This window comes from Alligator mississippiensis, chromosome 7, assembly GCF_030867095.1.
Source record: "Alligator mississippiensis isolate rAllMis1 chromosome 7, rAllMis1, whole genome shotgun sequence".
NCBI classification, from domain to species: Eukaryota; Metazoa; Chordata; order Crocodylia; family Alligatoridae; genus Alligator; species Alligator mississippiensis.
Window position 1 is genome coordinate 15,748,304 of NC_081830.1, and position 22,738 is coordinate 15,771,041.

The following is a 22,738-nucleotide window of genomic DNA, read 5'->3' on the forward strand; positions in this document are numbered from 1 at the left end:
CTACCCCAGCCACAGGATCCACCTGTGAAAACATGAGAGATCATAAGGCATTTAAACATCTAGAGCAGACTTGTGGTTGGTGTTACCTCAAAAATTCCTATATAAATTCTGTCCAAGTATGGTCAAGGTTATGTTATAGAAGCAGAGGAAAGCCAACACTCAACAGCACACAAAGTAGTCAGATAGTGAGGGCTATATTTCCTCCTCCTAGCTGCTATTCATGTGTTTCATTGGGACTGTCTACATGAGACCCTTTACTAGACATTAGAGCAAATTACTGCACAGTATGTGTCAGCGTCTACACATGCAGATACTTACTGCACAATAATTTTTTCTAATCACAAGTAAATTTGCTACCTGTCAGTACAAGTAGCAAATTTACTTGGGATTACTTACTGCACTATATGGCATGTGAAGATGGCTGACTCGGAGTAAACTGACTTCTAGTTGGCCAGGCTACAGAGGGTGGGAGATTGCTTCCGGGCCCTGGGACCTGCCTAATGCTGGGGAACCAAAGCCTGGGCAGGGACAATACCCTCATGCCCTGGTAGCAGGGAGTTCCCAGCCCATGCTCACAATCATGGAGTGAGGACTAAGGAGATTGTTCCAAGATGTGGCTCCTCTATCACGATCGTGGAGTGGGGGCTGGGAACAACCTGTCCCTCGCAGTACTCTGTGATCATGGAGCTGGTCCTGAGCCTCCTCCCCATGATTGCAGAGTGGGGACTTGGAGCTGTCTTAGTCAGGGAAGGTCCCAGCCCCATGCCCCTATCAGATGATTGAGGCATGGGGCTTGCAAAGAGCTGCAGGGGAAGGGCAGGTACCAGCCCCCTTCCCCAATCCACTAGTGGAGCAGCTGGCAGTGAGCAAAATTTCAGAGGGAAGGAAAAATATTATTCAATAATTGTATAAGAATATTTTAAAATTATTTAATTTGGCAAATGACATTGAGTTACAGATGCCAGATTATAGGTCTCCTGGCTCGGGTATGGATCACATAGTTTTGAAACTCTTATCTCCAAGGTCTTGGCTTCACAAAGGATAGTCAGGCAGCCCTGAGAGCTACAACTTGAGTCTGAAATGTCACAGATCTTCCAGATACCAAGGAAAAGAGCAGAGAACCAAGGTTTTGGAAGGACTAGAGCTCCCGTCATGTCTGGGTTCTTGGCATGGTAAGAGGGACTTCAGTAGCCCAAACGTCCTCATTTCTGGCTATCCCACATAACAGCAGGGACCCTGGATGGTCTGGTGTTATTAGTTTCCCTGGAGGTTGCATACTCAAGTCATGGATCCTACAATCCCAGGATATACTACAGCCCATGAGGTAGACTGGAAATCAACCAAGAAAGTGCCTTATATTTCTAAGATGTTTTTTCAAACAAACTCAAACATTTTTCTTTAACAAATCTGCATTTCCCAGCAAAGCCTGGTTTGTCAAAAGATTCCTAATAAACTTCATTTGGAAGTGTGAGTCCTCCTGAAATCCAATATTACTTCAAAGTCACTGACATTTAATACCGCTTGAATATCCTAGCACACAGTCTAGTACTTTTTCTTCTGGTAATATGCTAAGCCAGCATATTATTACGAATTATTAAGTAGCATTATTTCCCCCATTTTACAGGTGAGGGAACTAAGGTGGGCTCACGAACAGCTTTGACCAAAGCAATATGATATATGGACAGAATACAAATTCTCAGCTTGCAATTGTGCATCTAGAAATGCTGAACATGTGCTGAATGGAAAACCTTTTAAGGTTTTGATTTTTTCATAATTCTCTCCCTCCGCCAATTTTAGAAATATTTCTAGTTGATGAAAAAAATATTATCAAAAAAGTCCAAATGGGATCTGCTACTTACACAGATCACAAAAAACAGTATTTCCTTTTGACTTCAGGCTATAATACAGGGAAGCAATATAGCTATTCTGTAAGCATACATTAAGTAGTCTAAGTTAGGGCAAAGTTTTAGCATCGTGGAAGGACTTTGAGTTAGTATCACCTGTAGGATGCCTATTTATTAATATAATAAACTCTAAATCAATAGTAAGCTGAAAATAGGTAGTGGATCACACTACCATCTTTGTCAATGGATCGTGTTAGTGCACATTTCCTGTACTTGTCATGACTACTTTTCTCTCGAAAGCAGACACAATGATTTTGGTTGTTAATAACTGATGCATCATAAAGCTTTGTTCCCAGCACCATGCCTCAATACAAGCCTGCCTGGTTCGCAAGCATATTAAAGTTATACCCTTCTAGGATGTTGAAAAAGGCCTGGGAACATGTCATTTTCCTCCATAGTATAAAAGAGAACCTCACATTTCCAAGTCAAAATACAGTAGCAAATAATACCCTTCTTCCATCAGCAGGCAACACCCTTCATCCCCATCCAACCTGTTTATCTGTACGCACCTCATTAATGAAACGGAGCTCAAATTGGTTGCAGGAGGGAGGTTGTTTTATATTTGTCTTCTTGTTAAAGAGCCCTTGAGATTTTAAGCTCAAGAGAATATCATAGACTTCTTTGGAACATGCAAGATGGTCACACAGTTACGATTTACTCCTGCCTTGGCTAAGTAGTTCCTACACTGTGGGGGTTTCAGTGTTTCAAATCAGGATGTCTGTGAAAGAAAGCCAGGCAGTGAAAATGGAAATGGAAGCATCAGGGGGAAAGGGACAGGCTGGGGTGGGAGTGGGGGGTGGGGGGGAAGGGGGATGTAGCAGCACAGGTAAAAGTTCAGACGTATCTGGGCAGTCAGATGTCTGGCAGGTCGCAATGTGTCCGAATTCCAGTGTGTATATGGAGTCCATGAGTTTCTGCACCTACTACCTAGGAGACTGATGAAGTGAAGTTCATAGGCCCGGCTGTGAAATATGGTTTGTAATTTTTCCCTCTCAGGACTGGGCCTGAGAGACTGCGGGGCACAGTGGTTTTTTGGTGAGAAATGTGCCCCGCAGGTAGTTGGGTATTGTTGCGTTTGATAGATCCTGCTGTGCAGTGTGTGGGGGTACTGGAGATAGTTGGCAGGTTTTCTGTTTTGAGCCGTAGGAAGTTGGCTTCAGTGCTGGTGATGAGGTTAGGTGCTTGTTTAATGTACAAACCACTTTTCAGAGCTGGGCCTATGAACTGCACTTCACCAGCCTCCTAGGTAATAGGTGCAGAAACTCATGGACTCAATATACACAGTGGAGTTCTGGCACGCTGCGACCGGCCAGACATCTGCCTCCCCAGGCACCTCTGCACTTTTACCTGCACTGTTACACCCCCTTTCCCTCCTCTCCCCACCCAGCCTTTCCCTCGCCCCAATGCCTCCATTTCCATTTTCACTAACTGGCTTTCTTGCCTGCATTGCATGTCAGGCCAGCCTCTGGCTTCTTTACTCTTCCTTCCATCCAGGACCAGGAGACACACCAGCTGCAGGTACTTCCTCATCCTGACAAAGGGTTTTTCAACCCGAAAGCTTCCTAAGAGATATTTCTTTAACTATTCCATTTTTTTCATAATAAACACATAAACATAAAAACACAAGATAAGCCATCACACACCACGAGTAATATATATCCAATGCAACATCTTTACTTCTTGCTTTCAATTCCTTTATAACAAGAAAGGCTCTGTGACAGTTTGGCTAGGCTACCAGAGATGCTGCTGGTGCTACTGATGCTGATTGCTGAGTTACCCAAGTCATTTTTACCTGCTGCCGTTTACAGTGGTGGACTGGACTGAGGCTATAGGGGAGGAGGAGACCTTACTGGGGCACACTGCCATGTTGTGCAGAGGCCCCAGTGCCAGGAAGGGCACACGTGAACACACACACTGTGTCACCCACCCATGTCATGAGTTTTGCCTGCTTGCAGCCACAGGTGCAGGGCCCCAGAACCCAGAGTCCCCCTGCATCTATCTCCTTGAAAGCTGGCAGGCTGTGTGGCCACAACAGGGCCTAGCAGGCCTGTAGTTTTCACCCCCAACCCTGTGCCTTAACATGCACAGTGTCATCTATGTCCTGAGTTTTGCTTGTCAGCAGTTTGAGGTGCAGTTTCCCAGAACCCCCTGCACCTATCACCTTGAACCCTGGCAGGCTTCATGCACTCTTCAGGAGCTACCATCTCTGCAAGTGTAATCTGAATCAGACAAAACATGACAAAGTTATAGATATTTCATTGATTCCCCATTATACTCTATGACTGAATCTCCAAATCTCTTCCAGTCAGCTCCAAACCTTCTGAAGCCGATTTGGCCAAATCGAGTCAGAAATGTGATCCGAATCTCTGAATCAAATTGCTGGCATACTAATTGGCCAAATCTGAATCTGAATTGAATAGTTCCATATTCGCACAGGCCTATCATATCAGCCAAGATCTTCCAGTGTCCTTCAATGAGTGAAGGTGTCTATTCCCCTGTCCCTCCTTTGTCTCTCTTCCAGAATGAACTGATCTACCTTGAACAAGGGTAACCAAATTTGTAGTAACAGGACCTTGTACAGTGGCTGTAAGTCTTCATTCTCCCATCATAGATTTCATAGATGTTAGGGCTGGAAGGGAAGTTGAAGATCATCAAGTCCAGCCCCCTGCCCGGAAGCAGGAAGCCAGCTATGGCCAAAGGATCCCTGTAAGATAAGCATCCAAATGTTTCTTGAACGAGTCCAGAGTAGGTGCCTGCACCACTTCTGGAGGGAATCTGTTCCAGGCCTTGGGGGCTCGGACAGTAAAGAAATTTTTCCTTACGTCCAGCCTAAAACAGTCTTGGAGGAGTTAATGACCATTAGTCCTTGTTATCCCTTGTGGGGCTCTGGTGAACAGATGTTCCCCCAAATCCTGATGCACATCGCTTATGGCTAGGCAGCCACCAGGTCCTCCCTGAGCCTGCACTTTTCTAGGCTGAAGAGTCCCATGGCTCTCAGCCTATCTTCATGAGGCCTTTTCTGCTGCCCTCTGATCATGTGTGTGGCTCTTCTCTGGACTCTTTCAAGCTTCTCGACATCCTTCTTGAATTCTGGAGCCCAGACTTGGATGCAATACTTCAGCTGTGGCCTCACCAAGGCCAAGTACAGCGGGAGGATGACACCCTGAGATGGACTTGAGAAGCATCTATAGATGCAAGGCAGAGTTTTGTTTGCTTTACCAGCTGCAACATCGCATTGGTGGCTCATTTTCATCTTGTGGTCAATCATGACCTCAAGTCTCTTTCAGCCATGGTGCTAGCAAGCGTAGCAGCGCTGAGCCTATAAACTTGCTGCAGGACTTTTCCCCATGAGGTGGAGTGCCTTGCATTTATCGGCATTGACTGTCATCAGGTTTGTATCTGCCCACTTACTAAACTTATCCAAGTTCGCCTGGATCACTAGCCTGTCCTCAGGTGTGGACACTATGACCCAAAGTTTAATGTCATTGGCAAACTTGGCCAGTGCACTTCTGACACCAATGTCCGCATTATTGATAAAGATGTTAAAGAGAACCGGTCCAAGGACAAAGCCTTGGGGGATGCCACTGGTCATGAAGTGCCATAATGATTCGCTACCATCGACCACTACTCTCTGGGTCCAACCTCAGAGCCAGTTTCCCAGCCATCACACTGTGGTGTAGCCAAGGCCACAGTTGGCCAATATTTCCATGAGGAGAATATAGGACACCAGCTCGAAGGCTTTTTTAAAGTCCAGATATATGATGTCAATCTCTTCTCCCTTGACAGCTGATAGGTCACCTGGCCATAGAAGGAGATGAGATTGGTCAGGCAAGACCTACCCGTGACAAACCCATGCTGGCTGTCCCTCAGGATGTTGCCATCAGCCAGCTTATCAAGAAGGGTCTTGTTGATAATTTTCTCCAGAATCTTACCGGGGACTGAGGTCAAGCTGATTGGCCTGTAATTCCCAGGACTTACTTTCCATTCTTCCTTGAAGATGGGTACCACATTGGCCTTCTTCCAGTCTTCATGTATTTCACCATGAGTTTTCCAATATTTTTGCCAATGGTTGGGCTATGATACCTGCCAGCTCCTTGAGTACTCTAGGGTGTAATCTGTCAGGACCAGCTGACTTGAGGGTATCCAGCCTCTCAAGGTGATCCTTAATTAAATCAACACCAAGGCTGGGTATAAATACGCCCTCACCGTGGCCGCTAAGCCTGCTAAGTTTATGAGAGATAGGTGCAGGGAGTTTGGGGAAACTGTACCCCAAAATCTTGAAAGCAAAACTCATGTCACGTATATATGTTAAGCCACAGCAGGGTCAAAACTGCAGCCATGCTAGCCCTTGTGGAGGTTACAAAGCCTGCCACATTTCAAGGAGATAGGTGCAGGGTTTTGGGGGAAACTGCACGTCAAGCTGTGGACAAGCAAAACTCATGACGGGGTGATACTGTGCGTGTTAAGGCGCAGCAGGATGAAAGCTGCAGGCCTGCTAGCCCCTGCTGAGGCCATGAACCCTACAAACTGTCAAGGAGATAGGTGTAGGGCTTCTGGGTTCTGGGGTGTACATCTAGGGCTCAGTGAACAACTGTGTACCAGGGCACCCTTGGGGAAAACTAGGAGTAATGGTCACAGTCTGGACACTCTGGTTGTGAAGTAATTTTTCAGAATGTTGAGCCTGAAATGATTGTGAAATGATCTTTCAGGCGTTTGTGACCATTACAAGTTTTCCCCAAGGGTGCCCTAGTGAACAGTAGTTCTGGTTAGGAGGTCTGTAGTAGATTCCTACTATGGTGTCCCCTGTGCCATGTTCCCCATGTATTTTAACCCAGAGGGATTCCAGTTGTCCTCCCTGGATGCCAATGTCAATCTGTAGAATTGAGATGCCACAAGAGGCACATGCGCGCTTGTCTGGACATGCCCATTATGCCCATGCTATATGAAAAACAACTTAACATTCTTCTGAACATCTTGCTCAAGGCTCGCTTCACTTCTTTGTTCCTTAGAGTGTAAATGAAAGGGTTTAGCAGTGGAGTTATTATAGTATTAAAACTGTTGATGAGTTTGTTCATGTCCAGTGAATTTGGTGCAGAAGGCTTGACATACAGAAAAATGGTGGAACCAAACCAAATAGTCACAACGGTGAGATGGGCAGAGCAAGTGGAAAAGGCCTTTTGCCGGCCTTGGGTTGACCGTATTTTCAATATGGTTGAGATTATGTAGATGTAGGAGATCAAGGTTACAGCACATGAGGCCACGACAACAATAATTGACACAAAGAATTCTGCCAACTCAACAAGACTAGTGTCAGTGCAGGACAGAGCTATCAAGGAATCCATGTCACAAAAAAAGTGATTGATGATGTTAGGGCCACAGAAAGACAGCCTGGATATTAGGAATACCATCAAAGAGATACCCAGAAAACCACTCAGCCATGCGGCAAAGGCCAGCTGAGTACAGAAGGTGTTGCTCATGAGGGAGCTATAGCGCAGGGGGTGGCAGATAGCCAAGTAGCGGTCATAGGCCATAACAGCCAGAAGAAAACACTCTGTGGAGCCCAGGGAGAAAATAAGGAACAATTGCAAGATGCAAACAGTAAAAGAGATGGTTTGGCTGTTTCCCAAGAGGACGCCCATGGCTTTGGGGACACAGGTTGTGGTGTACCAGATCTCCAGGAAGGATAGATTGCAGAGGAAGTAGTACATGGGGGTGTGGAGACGTGCGGTGGTCCACACCAAGGCTATGATGGACACATTCCCTATGACCGTCAGGGCATACATCACAGAAAACACCACACTGAGGGAGAAGCGGAAGTACCACGTGCCAGGGAATCCCAGGAGGATGAACTCTTGCACACTGCTGTGGTTCCCCATGATGACCCCAGCCACACAATCCACCTGTGAAAACATGAGCGATCACAAGACATTTAAACATCTAGAACAGATTTCTGTGTGGTGTTTCACATGTAACTTCTGTCCAAGTATGGTCACCCCTTCAATCTTCTGTTATTGAAGCAGGGGAAAGTCAACGGTCAACAGCATGCTAAGGTGTCATATGATGAGGGTCCCACCTCCTCCTCCTTGCTGCTTTTCTTGTGACTCAGTTGGCTTGTCTACATGAGACCCTTTACTAGACATTAGAGCAAATTACTGCATGTATGTGTCAGTGTCTACACATGCAGATGTTTACTGCACTGTGATTTGCTCCAATCATGAGTAAATTTGCTACCTGTCAATACAAGTAACAAATTTACTTGCAATAGCTTACTGCACTGTATGGCACATGTAGTTGACTGACCGGGAGAAAAGTCATAGACTGTACGGCCAGAAGGGACCTTCGAAGATCATTGGGTCCAGCCCCCTGCACCAAGCAGGAAAGATAACTGGGGGTCAGGTGACCCGAACAAGGTGACTGTCTAGTCACGTCTTGAAGATTTTCAGGGTAGGTAACTGTACCACCTCTGGAGGGAGCTTATTCTTCAGTCTTGGCACCTTGACTATGAACAAGTTTTTCCTAATGTTGAGCCTGAATTTGGGCTGTGTGAAGCTTTGGGTGGTAATTCGATTCGGCCTGATTCAGTGGCCGAATCTCCAAATCTTAACTGAATCGGGGGACCAAATTAAAGGTATGAATTGATTCAAAGCTCTCCAAATCTTTGGCAAAGATTAGGAGAGCTTTGATGATTTGGACAGGCCCTGGTGGCTGCAGCAGGGAGCTGCAGCCACTCCAAGCTGGTAAGTACTATGGTGGGGGAGGGGACCATAGGGGGGACCGCTCCTGTTCCCCCAGCCCCTACATGACAGTGCCTGCCTGCCCCAGCTCCTGGTACTTTAAAAAAAAGCCCTGGTGATCACTGGGTGCTGCCGGGCAGGGGGGCGATCCCCACTACCCCATGCTCCATGGGGGTCTCTGCACGAGCCCCCTCAACCCCCTCTGCTCCCTCCCCCCCCCCCCCCACAGCTGCCCTGCCTGCCAGGGCTCTGGCCCTTTAAGAAAAATAAAGGTGAGAAAAGCCCTCGGACTCACTACCCCGGATGCCACCTTAGGGTTTTGGGGGCTCATGCAGAGCCCCCCACATGGTGCGGGGCAGTGGGGGAGTTGGGGGTCATGCAGAGCCCCCCATGCAGCATAGGGTAGTGGGGGTTAGTGGGGATTGCCCCCCCACCCAGCAGCACCTGCTGCGCTGGGGCTTTTTTTCCCCCAAGTGCTGGGAGCTGAGGTGGGCAGGACAGCCATTGCCCGCTGAGAGAGGGGCGGGGGATGCGCCTGGCCTGACTGATTCGGAGATTTGGCTGCTGCCGTATCTCTGCCTCCCACCACCAGGCTCAGCTCCCAGTGTCTTGAAGTCCCATGAAACTCAGTCTGGTGGTGGGAAGCAGAGCACAGCATCGGCTCTGCCCACCTCCTGCCACCAGGCTGAACTCCATGGAGCTGGTGGAGCCGATCCGAGTACAGTCAGGTGGCGTGAAGCAGGCAGAGCTAGTGCTGCTCTCAGATCAGCTCCACCAGCCCCACGGAGTGCAGCCTGGTGGCAGGAGGCATTGAGAGCCAACATTACTCCAACATTACTTCAAAGTCACTGGCATTTAATAGCATTTGAAAATCAAAGCCCAAATTCTAGGGTGCAGGTTGTAGCTGTGTTGGTCTAAGGACATAGACAGACAAGGTTCTTTGGGTAAATACGATATCTTTTATTAGACCAACTCAAATAGTTGAAAATATTCTTCTTAGCAAGATTTTGGGGAAAAAAAATAATTTATCAGGCTCCGGAAGTGTCTTTGAGGTGGGCAGTAGGTGAGAGACAGGTGCCCATTTACAGCCCCCAACCTGTCTCTCACTTACTGACCAGCTCCATATACATTTTTACTGACTGGATTTCTTGCATATGTACTGGTCTCTGGCAGCTTCACCACTCCATCCAGGAAGAGCACAGACAATCTGCAGATGCTTCCTTAGCCTGACAAAGGGTGTTTGTGCCCAAAACCTTGCTAAGAAGAAGTTTTCCAAGTATTGGAGACCAAATTGTAGTAATTTGTCTTCTGGTAATATGCCAAGCCACCATATTATTAAGAATTATTAAGTAAGCATTATTTTCCCCATTTTACAGGTGAAGGAACTAAGGTGGACCCATGAATAGCTTTGACCAAAGCAATATGACATATGGACAGAATGCAAGATCTCAGCTTGCAATTGTGACTCCAGAAATGCTGAACATGTGCTAAATTGAAAACCTTGTAAGGGTTTGATTTTTTGAGAACTCCCTCCGTCCACCAATTTTAAAATTTTAACACACAGGGAAATATTTTCAGTTAATCCAAAAATAATTACCAAATAAAAAGTCCAAATGGGATCTGTTACTTACACCGTTCACAAAAAACCCCCTGCATTTCGTTTTGACTTTGTTATATTAAAGAGAAGGAATATAGCGATTCTGTGAGCATACATTAAATAGTCTGAGGTAGGGCAAAGTTTTAGAATGATGGAAGGATTTTGAGTATCACATGAAGGACGACTATTTATTAATACACTAAACTTTAAATCAATTGTAAGCTGAATATAGGTAGTGGACCACACTACCTGTTTCATTAATGGACCGTGTCAGTACACATTTCCTGTACTTGCCATCATTACTTTTCTCTCCAAAGAAGACACAATGCTTTTGTTTGTTAATAAATGGTGCATCGTCAGGCTTTGTTCCCACCAGCATGCAACAATACAAGCACACCTAGTTCTCAAGTGTATTACAGCAACTTTACACCATTCTCAAATGCTAAAAAAGGCCTGGAAACATGCTGGAGGGATGTCATTTTTCTCCATAGTAGAAAAGAGAACCTAACACTTCCATGTCAAAATACAGTAGCCAATTCCACCCTTCTTTCATCAGCAATCACCACTTTCTATTACCATCCAACCTGTCTATCTGTACATACCTTGTTGATGAAACGGAGCTCCAAGCAGTTGCAGGAGGGAGGTTGTTTTATATTTGCCTTCTTGTTGAAGAGCCCTTGAGATTTGAGGCTCAAGAGAATTTCAGAGAATTCCTTGGAACATGGAGTATGGTCACAGAGTGAGGATTTACTCCTGTCTTTGCTAAACACTTCCTACGCTGTGGGGGTCTCAATGTTTCAGTTCAGTCTTTCCCTATGCTTTGGTTTCCCCAGGCACAACTTGACCATTCAAACTCATTCGAAACAAGCACAATTCTGCAGAAAGATAAACATTTGAATTGCAGGACAGTGACTCTTACTGGTCCTATAAAAGTAGTTTTTACTGTCATCTAGTAGTACATAACCGATTCGCTATTTACCTGTAAGAAGACAAAAAAACACTGCTGTGGAAGTCCTACTGTTTCAAAAGAGATGTAAGCTTTGGGACTGAACTTAGAACTCTGTGCCATGTCTCAGGAAGTCCAGCAGATCCTCATCTAAATACAGATACCATACTGTTGGGCAATCCTCTGTTTGAGGATACATGAAAAACTGAGAGCAGTAAACTTTGAGTACATAAATAAGAATACTGGAAAAGCCCTGCAGGATCATGGACAAAATGTAAATTGTTAAAAATATGGTCCTCATAGCACCTGCTTCCAAGTCAACTGAAGTCAAAGGAAGGGAGGCCACAGGTTTTACTATCCTGCAGCTCAGACCTGCAAATAATACGTTAAGGCCAGATTTTAAATGTATTCTTGGGGAAAATATAAATCTCACAGAATTTTCTGATGTATTTAGATATTTTAAGTATAACCTTTATTTTTCCTGATAATCCAAGTGTTCATTTTTTAAATGCTGACATGGCATTTTTCATACACTGTTCAACACTGATGAGGTGTCGCTTGGAGTATGGGTCTAGTTTTGGGCCCCACAATTCAAGAAGGATTTGGACAGTGTGGAAAGAATCTAGTGCAGAGCAACAGAAATGATTCAGGGTCTGGGAAGCAATGCTTATGGGGAAAGAATGGAAGAATTAGTCTGAGGAAGAGAAGACTGAGGAGTGATATGATAATAGTCTTCAAATATCTGAGTGGAGATTACACAGACGGTGGAGATGGGCTTTTCTCTGTGGTCACTGGGAACCGATCTAGGAGCAGTAGACTCTGGCTAAAGTAAAGGAAATTGAGTTTGGAAATTAGGACAAACTTTGTGACTATGAATATTGGAACAAACTGTCTAGAGAAACTGCAGACACTCCATCCTTAGAAATTTTCATGAGTAGGTTGGACAGACACTTGGCTTGGCTGGTTTAGTCACGGATGATTTTCCCTTCCAACCCTTCATGATGTCATCCTTGGTATAGAGAGAGCGAGCCAGGGTATCCCCTCTCAAACATTATTTTCCCTGACCATTTTCTTTGATCATACAAGCCAAGCTCTTCCAGTGTCCTCCAGTGGGTGAGAAAGTCCATTCCCCTATCACTCCTAGTAGCCTTCCTTTGTCTGTCTTCCAATTTGAATTGATCTACCTTGAAAAACGATAACCAAATGTGTAGTTCCAGGGTCTTGTACAGTTGCTCTAAGTCTTCACTCTCCCTTCTGTGAAATACCTCATCTGATAGACCATAGGATAACATTTGCCTTTTCCTCAACCCCATTATAGAGTAGACTTAAAGAAATAGTCACAATTTAATGAGAGTCTCAGAAACAGTTTTGTTTCATAGATCACCAGGGACAAAATTTTCAGAGGTATCTAAGTGCCTCATCAAGTTTAATCCAATAGGCCTCTAAATAGGACTGAGAAAGTATTCAGGCACCTACGATTGAGGGAGGCTCTTCTGGGAACTGTTCCATACAAAAACAAGGTTAAGGAACATGTAGATCCAGGAAACTCTTCCATTTTAGGCATCGGTATTCACTAGGCACCTACAATTGGGCTTCTGAGCAATTGGGAAGTCATCCTATTTGATCACCATGACCTAACTGTTGTCTATGATCAATTGAAATGTGCATTTGTTGTAGGAGTTGCCTCAGTCCAGGGAGAATCTGATCCATTAGATGTGTTCATATCCTCACTTTCTGTCAAGCCATGGCTTTGAACCTGGGGGTCTCTACCTGCCCCGCACAGCTGATCTTCCTAGGCTGTTACCTCCTTAGCTGAGCAGTGGGGTGGACATAGGTGGTCAGAAACCAATATCTGGGCCTAGACATATACCCAATCCCTGGAACTGGCGTGTCCAGCCAGGGTGGGCTAGCTCTTTACCCCTTTCTATGAAAACCCCTCAGCTGGAAGTGGAAGCATTGGAGTACGAAGGCTTTTATCCAACTACATCGTATAGTTGACTTATAGGCATACTACATGGGCAGTGCAACACAGCCTCCTGCATCTCTGGGCCAGCTGCCATTGGGCTGTGGCTGCAGAGTTGGCCATCATGTGGCACTGCTGACATGTGTGCTCCCACCCTGCCCTCTGGGCATCTATCATCTGGAAGATGATATCTGCTCAGTGTGGTAGCCTGCTTTGAACTGTCAAAGCATGTCTTCCTAGCTCCAAATGGTCAGGAGGTCAGCCACATTATTTGCCCTCCAACTGGGCCCCAGGTGCCAGGCCTGGGCAGGCTTCTCTGCCTAGGACCCCCTACTTGTCTCATTAGCAGGAATCCTGGTGTTCCCTGTCTAAAAATTGCAAATTCTCTGATAAAAAGTCCTGAATACACTCTTTAAAATACCCAAAAATCTGTGTGCTTCCGTGATTCAAATGAAACATCACTATATATATGGAGATCAATCAATCAGTTGGGCAATGTTTTATTGAAATGTTTATAATTTTAAAGGAGTTTGGAAGCTTACCGGTGCCACTATCATCATAATAAATATTCTAAATAACCATATACTTTGGCATTTGCTTTTGGTTTTTTAAACATAGACAAATCAGAGCTGCCCCTGCCCTCTTCATTCACCAGGATGTGGAGCACTGAGCAGCACTGATACGCCAGGTCTCTGCCCCCGACTCATAATCCACAGCCCTGCCAGTACCCCTCACTTCTGACTCTCAGCCCCTGCCTGCCCCCACTATGGCCCACCCTACAGCCATGCACCTTTGGGCAGCACCTGGCCACTGGTGCTGTCACCTGGGGTCCCAGCACCACTTGCAGAGGTCATACTTCAGGCTTATCTGGCCATGCCTCCAAGTATCCCACATGCTGTTGAGGCAGGACCTAGCCAGGCCAAATGTGCGGCCCCTGCAAGAAGTGCTGGGACTCTGGGTGAACACCAGAGTGGCCCAGTTCTGCCCGAAGGCACATGGCCCCAGGCTGGGTGGAGCCAGGCTGGGTCCATGGAATAAGGCATAGGTGGCACTGGCTGCCAGATGGCCGGGTCTGCATCGTCCTGCACTGCACTCCAGGAAGTCTATACCAGGAGGGCCCTGAGACCCGCAGCCACTACTGGTGTGGGAGGAGGGGACTGTGGGGGCAGGCAGGGGACCCACCACTCCAGAGCAGCCAACCATGTGCGCACAGTTTCCTGCACCCTCACAGCCACCCAACCCCAGTCCCTACTTACTTGGGTCCAGGTCACACTAGCCTGCACCACTCCTGTTTGCCCTGCATACGAGGCACTGTGCTAGAGCACCAGGGCAACAGGTGGCCATAGAGGTGCTGTGGCTGCATGCTAAAGCTTCTCTGTGGAGGAGCCTGCCTCGGGTTTCTTCAGGGCATGCTACAGGAGCATGTCTTGCCCCGCTTTTTGCTGATTTTTTTTTTTTATTAATACCTGGATTTGCAGGTATCGTATAAAGAGCCTGTACTAAAATATGCAGCGTGAAGAACATTTTTGTGTTCCTAGTATGCCTTTTGCGGTGTCTCAAACTGCTTTGAAATGCCACAAGAAGGACATGCATTAGTCTGAATGTGCCCATTATGCCCATGCCGTTTGAAAACCACTTCACATTTTACCAAATGCTTTGCTCAAGGCTCGCTTCACTTCTTTGTTCCTTAGAGTGTAAATGAAAGGGTTTAGCAGTGGAGTTATTATAGTATTAAAACTGTTGATGAGCTTGTTCATGTCCAATGAATTTGGTGCAGAAGGCCTGACATACAGAAAAATGGTGGAGCCAAACCATATAGTCACAACAGCGAGATGGGCAGAGCAAGTGGAAAAGGCCTTTCGCTGGCCTTGGGCTGACCGGATTTTCAATATGGTGGAGATTATGTACATGTAGGAGATCAAGGTTACAGCACACGAGGCCATTATTGATGCAAAGAATGCTGCCAACTCAACAAGAGTAGTGTCAGTGCAGGACAGAGCTATCCAGGAATCCATGTCACAAAAAAAGTGATTGATGATGTTAGAGCCACAGAAAGACAGCCTGGATACTAGGAATACTAGCACAGAGATACCCAGAAAAGCACTCAGCCACGCGGCAAAGGCCAGCTGTATACAGAAGGTGTTGCTCATGAGGGAGCTATAGTGCAGGAGGTGGCAGATAGCCAGGTAGCGGTCATAGGCCATAACCGCTAGTAGAAAACACTCTGTGGAGCCCAGGGAGAAAATAAGGAACAATTGCAAGATGCAGACAGTGAAAGAGATGGTTTGGCTGTTCCCCAAGAGGACACCCACAGCTTTAGTGACACAGGCTGTGGTGTACCAGATCTCCAGGAAGGATAGATTGCAGAGGAAGTAGTACATGGGGGTGTGGAGACGTCCGGTGGTCCACACCAAGGCTATGATGGACACATTCCCTATGACCGTCAGGCCATACATCAGAGAAAACACCACACTGAGGGAGAAGTGGAAGTACCACGTGCCAGGGAATCCCAGGAGGATGAACTCTTGCACACTGCTGTGGTTCCCCATGCCTACACCAGACTCAGGATTCACCTGTGAAAAGATGAGAGATCAAAACTGACTCCTCAGCCCAGCCCCTGGCTTGTTTACTTGTCTTTCCATCCAGGAAGAGCACACACCGACTGCTGAAACTTCCTTAGCCTGACAGAGGGTTTTTGAACCCGAAAGCTTGCTTAATAACTTTTCTCCAGCTACTTGGGTTGGTCTAATAAAAGATATCAAATTCACCCAAGGAACCTTGTTGGCCGAGAGATCAAAAGACATTTAAACATGTAAAGCAGACTTCTGGATGTTATTTCCTCCTCACACATTCATGTATGAGTTCTGTCCACATATGGTCACCCCGTGAAGCTTAAATCATTGAGGCAGAGGGAAGTCAATGGCCAACAGCACACTAAGGAGTCATACAGTGAGGATTATACTTCCTCCTCCTTCATGCTTTTCTTGTGACTCACTCAGTGGGCTCATCTTCATAAGACACTTTACTCAAAATTACAACAAATTACTGCACATGTGTCACTGTCTACATGTGCAGGTACTTACTGGACAGTAGTTTGCTCCAATCATGAGTAAATTTGCTACCTGTCAATACAAGTAGCAAATTTACTTGCAGTTACTTACCGCACTGTATGGCCCGTGTAGATGACAGACTGGGGACAAAATTACATCCGGTCAGCCGGGCTTCAGGAAGTGGGAGATTGTTCCCTGGCCCTGGGAGCTGCTTGCTGCTGGGGCACAAGAGTCTGGGCAGGGACAATATCCCCATGCCCCGGCAGCAGGGATTTCCCAGCCTCTTTTCCCCAATCACAGTCATGGAGTGAGGACTCAGAAGATTGTTCTGAGCTGCAATTCTGCTATCACTATCATGGAGTGGGGGCTGGGATCAGGCTGTTCCCTGAAAAACTCTGTGATCACAGAGCTGGGCAGGAAACAGGCTCCCCAGCCCCCTCCCCATGATTGCAGAGTCAGGGCTGCTAACTGTCCTGGTCAGAGACAGGTCCCAGCCCCATGCCCGCATTGGACTATGGAGGTATGGGGCTTGAAAGAGCTGCCGCGGAAGGTCTGGTTCCAGCCCTCTGATCAGCAATCCACCAGTGGAGCAGCTAGAAGCGAGGGCAATTTCACAGAGAAGGACAAATATTATTCAATAATTACATAACAATATTTTAAAATGGTTTAATTTTGCAAATGACATTGAGGTAGGGATGCCAGATTATAAATCTTCTGGCTTGGATATGGATCACATGGTTGAATCTCCTATGTCCAAGGTCTTCGCTTGACAGAGGATAGCTAGGCAGTCTTGAGAGGTGCAACTTGAGTCTTCCAGGCTCCATGGAAAAAACAGAGAACCAAGTTAATGGGAGGACTAGGGCACCCAATGTTTCTTGGTTCCTCACTTGGTAAGAGGGACTTCAGTAGCTCAAATGTCCTCATTTCTGGGTATCCCACACAGCAGCGAGGACCCAGGTTGATCTGATGTTATTAGTCTGCCTGAAGGTTGCATACTCAAGTAATGGATCCTACAATTGCAGGATCCACTACAGGCCATGTCATAGGCTGGAAAGACACCAAGAAAGTGTCTTACATTTCTAAGGTGTTTCTTGAAACAAACTCTTTTTTTTTTTCTTAACACATCTGCATTTCCCAGGAAAACCTGGTTTGTCAAAAGAGTCCTAAAAAGCTTAATTTAGAATTGAAAGTCCTACTGAAATCCAATATTACTTCAAACTGACATTTAATAGAACTTGAAAATCTCAGCCCAAATTCTAGGGTATAGGTTGTAGCTCTGTCTAAGGACATAGGCAGACAAAGTTATTTGAGTAAATGTGATACTGTTTACTAAACCAACTCAAATAGTTGGAAAATTTGTTCTTAGAAAGTTTTTGGACACAAACACACTTCATCAGGCTGAGGAGGCACCTGCAGATGGTCTATGCCCTCCCTGGATGGAATGGCAAAGCAGCCAAAGGCCAGTAGGTATACAAGAAAGCCAGTGAGTTAAAATGTAAATTGAGGTGATCAGTAGGTGATAGACAGGTGCCCAATTACAGCCCCCCACCAGTCTCTCCAATTTTTTAAGCCCAAATTCTAGTAATTTGTCTTCTGGTAATATGCTAAGACACCATATTATTAAGGATTATTAAATAAGCATTCTTTTCCCCCTTTTTACAGGTGAGGGGACTAAGGTGGGCTCGTAAATAGCTTTGACCAAAGCAATATGACATATGGACAGAATACAAGATCTCAGCTTGCAGTTGTGACTCTAGAAATGCTGAACATGTGCTAAATTAAAAAAATTGTAAGGGTTTGATTTTTTGAGAGCTCCCTCCCTCCACCAATTTTAAAATTTGAACTCAAACTGAAATATTTTCAGTTGATCCATAATTACAAAGAAAAGTCCAAATGGGATCTATTCCTTACACAGTTCACAAAAAAACCCCTATTTTATTTTGACTTGATCCTATGTTAAAGGGAAGCAATATAGCTATTCTGTGAGCATAAATTGAGTAGTCTGAGGTAAGACAAAGTTTTAGAACAGCGGAAGAGTTTTGACTTAGTATCACCAGCATGCCTACTTATTAATATACTAAACTCTAAGTGAATTGTAAGCTGAATTTAGGTAGTAGATCACACTACTATCTTTGTCAATGGACCTTGTCAGCACACATTTCCTTTAATTGCTGTCATTACTTTTCTCTCCAAAGGAAACACAATGCTTTTGGTTGCTACCAAATGATGCTTCATAAAGCTGTGGTTCCCATCAGCATGCAACAGTACAAGCTCACCTAGTTCTCAAGCATATTGAAGCTAGTTTACACCAGTCACAAATGCTAAAAAAGGCCTAGAAAAATGCTGGAGGGATGTCATATTCCTCCATAGTATAAAAGAGAACCTAGCACTTCTAAGTCAAAATACAGTAGCCAATTCCACCCTTCTTTCATCAGCAAGCAACATTTTCCATCATGGTCCAACCTATTTATCTGCACATACCTCGTTAATGAAATGGAGCTCCAAGCAGTTGCAGGAGGGAGGTTGTTTTATATTTGCCTTCTTGTTGAAGAGCCCTTGAGATTTGAGGCTCAAGAGAATTTCAGAGAATTCCTTGGAACATGGAGTATGGTCACACAGTTAGGATTTACTCCTGTCTTTGCTAAACACTTTCTACACTGTGGGGGTCTCAATGTTTCAGTTGTCTTTCTCTATTCTTTGGTTTCCCCAGGCACAACTTGACCATTCAAACTCATTCAAATCAAGCAAAATGCTGCAGAAAGACAGACATTTCAATTGCAGGACTTTGAATCTTACTGGTCCTATAAAAGTCCTTTTGACTCCCATCTTGCAGTACCGAATCTATTCACTATTTACCTGTATGAAGACAATACAAATAGCACTGCTGTGGAAGCGCTACCATTTCAAAAGAGATGTAAGCTTTGGGACTGAACTCAGAACTTTGTCCCAGGTCCCAGGAAGCCCAGCAGATGCTCGTCTAAATGCAGATCCCATCCTGTTGGGCATCCTCTCTTTGAAGACACATGAAAAACTGAGAGCAGTACACTTTGAGTGCATAAAAAAGAATACTGGAAAAGCCCTGAAGGATCACGGAAAAAATGTAAATTGCTAAAAATATTGTCTTCGTAGGGCCTGATCCAAAGTCAATTGAAGTCAAAGGAAGGGAGGCCACAGATTTTACTACCTACAGATCAGACTTGCAACTAATGTCTTAAGGCCAGATTGTAAATACATTAATGGGGAAAACATAAATCTCTTGGAAATTGCAGATGGATTTAAATATGTTAAGAATATCCTTTATTTTTCCTGATAATCCAAGTGTTCATTTTCTAAATGCTGACATGGCATTTTGCAGTCTGTTCAGCTTGGGCTTTTCACTGCGGTCATTGGGAACAGGTAAGGAGGAGCAAAGGAAATTGTGTTGGAATTTAGGAGGAACTTTGTGACTATGAGGATGGTCAAGTATTGGAACAGAGTGCCTAAAGATATTGTAGATAATCTGCCCTTGGAAATTTTCAAGAGCAGGTTGGATAGACACTTGCCTAGGCTGGTTTAGTTAGGGACGATCTTCCCTTCCAGCACTTCATCGTGTCAACTTTGAGCTATATAGAGAGAGCCATGGTATCTCCTCTCAACCATTATTTTCCTTGATCATAGAAGCCAAGCTCTTCCAGTGTCCTCCGGTGGGTGAGGCAGTCCATTCCCCTGTCGCTCCTACGAGCCCTTCTTTGCCTCTCTTCCAAGATGAATTGATCTACCTTGAAAAAGAATAACCACATGTGTAGTGCTAGGACCTTGTACAGTCCTCTCTTCTGTGAAATACCTCACCTGACATACCCTTGGATTACATTTGTCTATTCCTCAACCACATTATAGAGTAGACTTAAATATATACTCACAATACAAAGAGATTCTCAGAAACAGTTTTGTTTCAGAGATCACCAGGGACAAAATTTTCTGAGGTATCTAAGTGCCTCAATAAGTTTAATCGAATGGGCCTCTAAATTGGACTGAGACAGTTTTCAGGCACCTGTAATGGAGGGAGGCTCTTCTTGGCACTGTTCCACAATACAGCAAGCTTAAGGAACAAGTAGATCCAGGAAACCCTTCCATTTTAGGCTTCAATATTCACTAGGCACCTACAATTGGGCTTCTGAGCAACTGGGAAGTAATCCTGTTTGATCACTGTGGGACTTAACTGTTGTCTAAGCTCAATTGCAATGCACATTTATGCTAGGAGGTGCCCAAGACCAGGGAGGATCTGATCCCTTAGATGTGCTCATATCCTGCCTTTCTGTCAAGCCATGGCTTTGAACCTGGGAGCCTCCACCTGCCTCGCACAACTGCTCTTCCTAGGCTGTCACCTCCTTAGCTGAGCATTGAGGTGGATGTAGGTAGTCAGAATCCAATATTTGGGCCTACCTATATGCCCAGTCCCTGTAACTGGAGTGGCCAGCCAGGGTGAGTTGAACCTTTACCCCTTGCGATGGAAACCATTGAACTCGGAGAGGAAGCTTTGGGGTAACACGGTTTTTCCTGATCTACATCATACAGTTGACTGTGGCATACTGCACAGGCATTGCAGCAGAGCCTCCTGCACATCTGGGCCAGGTGCCAATGGGCTGAGGCTGCACAGTTGGCTGGTCTATGGCACTTCTGCCATGTGTGCCCCAGCCTGGCATCAGGCATTTATCGCCTGGAAGATGTGCTGAGTGTTGTAGCCTGCTTTGAACTCTCAAAGCATGTCTTCCTGGCCCCAAACGTTCAGGAGGTCAGCCACCTTATTTGCCCTCCAGCTGGGCCCCCAGTGCCAGGCCTGGGCAGGCTTCTCTGCCTAGTTCCTGCCACTTGCCTCTTTAGAAGGACTCCTGTTGCTCCGTGTTTAAAAATCACAAATTCTCTGTTAAAAAATAATCTCAAATTCAGTCTTTGAAATAGCCCTAAATGCGTGTTCTTCCACGATGAAAACGAAACGCCACTATCTACGGAGACTGATCAATCAGCTGGGCAATGCTTTATTGATATATTTACAATTTTAAAGGGATTTGGAAGTTTACCAGTGCCACTATCATAATAATAAAAATATACACTTTGGCATTTGCGTTTGGGTTTTTTTTAAACAAAGAATCAGAGCTGCTCCTGCCCCCTTCCCGCACCAGGATGTGGAGCGCTGAGCAGCACTGATATACAAGGGTCCTGCCCCTGCCGTTGCCTCTCAGTCTCAATGCACATCCCTCACAATGCCTCTCATTCCTGATCTGCAGCCGCTCCCTGCCCCCACTAGCTCCTTTCCTGCAGCAGCTTCGTCCTAGCACTAGGACATAGGTTCAGCTGCACCTGTCCCACCCACTGTTTGTGGCTCTGAGCAGTGCCAGTCCTTGCTCTTCTGCTCCTTGAGTCTGTGACCAGGCCCCAACAATCCCCGTGCCGGTCCTGGAAAGCCCTCAGTGGGGACTCAGGGACTGGGCTGTTCAAGGCCTTTTGCTTCCTGGCCAGTCTACAGGCTGCTCTAGTGGGGGATGGGGGCTCTAAGCCTGGCTCTGGAGTCCTCGCCTACCCAAAGCACTCTCCCCCACCCCCTCCTCTCTCTCACACACACCCCCTGCTGCCACCTCTACCCGTCCCCCCAGAGCATCACACCCTTAAGTGGTTCCTGTGACCAGGACCCCATCCCAGGCTGTGCTGCTTGTCCTTGCAGCAGTGTGCGCGCAGGGCAGAGCTGCAATGTGGCAATTGTCCCTACAGCTGCAGGTCCCACCAGCAGGTCTCTCTCATCCTAAGTGCCCCCCTGGGCACACAGGGGGTGAAATTTGTGCAGGGGATGTGGGGATTGGGGCTGGGAAGAGGTGGGGGTGTGAATGTGAGGTTTCTGTGGGGGTTGGAGGACTTTGTGGGTGGGTGTAGGGTTTGTGGGGGTGAGGTTGTGGGGGCGTGGGGTAGGATATGCAGGTGAGGGGTTTGTGGCTGGATTGTTGGGGACTTGGGGGGGTGAGGCTCAGGAGGGTTGGGTCCCCTGCCTCCCACAGGGTGCACAGGCCTCACTGCAATACGCACTGATTTTCCCCCTGCAGGAGATGAAGTCCCTGCTAGCAGCAGCAGCCATGGGGCACTGAGGGCCCACTGGTAGCTGAGCCTCCCTGCAGTTTGGTAAGGATCTGGCCGCATTTTCTGGGCTTGGCACGGCCCAACCTGGGGCCATGCACCTTTGGGCAGCACCAGGCCACTGGGGCTGTCACCCAGGGTCCCAGCACTGCTTGCAGGGGCCACACACCAGGCCAGGAAAGTCCTGCCTTCAAGTGCCCCACATGCCATTGTGCCAGCTTGGGCCAGTTACATGGTGGCAGGACCCAGCCTGTCCTGATGCACAGCCCCTGTAAGCAGTGCTGGGACCCCAGGTGACAGCCAAAGTGGCCCAGTCTTCCCTGAAGGCACATGGTCCTAGGCCAGGCCAGGTTGGCCCAGGCCGGGCCCACAGTATGTGGCACAGGAGATGCCAGTTTTCACGAAGAAGGTGCCATTATGCCCAGGCTGTTTGAAAACCACT

At 46.4% G+C, this 22,738-nt stretch overlaps 1 protein-coding gene across 1 annotated transcript; it reads right to left on the minus strand.

The window, feature by feature from the left end:
* LOC132251834 (olfactory receptor 6F1-like) lies at positions 1-15,693 on the minus strand. Its single transcript, XM_059731757.1, has 4 exons — positions 15,223-15,693; positions 10,838-10,948; positions 6,876-7,804; positions 1-22 (listed from the first exon to the last, which is right to left on the minus strand). Exons 1-4 carry the CDS (start codon positions 15,691-15,693, stop codon positions 1-3), a joined length of 1,533 nt encoding a protein of 510 aa, XP_059587740.1.
* Positions 15,694-22,738: the final 7,045 nt, after the last annotated feature.

What these genes read in the sequence shown, in the direction of transcription:
- LOC132251834 (XM_059731757.1), bottom strand. Translation starts at nt 15,693, where the DNA reads ATGGGGAACCACAGCAGTGTGCAAGAGTTCATCCTCCTGGGATTCCCT. An exon ending in AGCTCCGTTTCATCAACAAG is followed by an intron (nt 7,805 to 10,837) that starts GTATGTACAGAT and finishes ATGTTTTCACAG; the next exon opens with GTGGATTGTGTGGCTGGGGT. An exon ending in AAGCGAGCCTTGAGCAAGAT is followed by an intron (nt 23 to 6,875) that starts GTTCAGAAGAAT and finishes ATGTTTTCACAG; the next exon opens with GTGGATCCTGTGGCTGGGGT.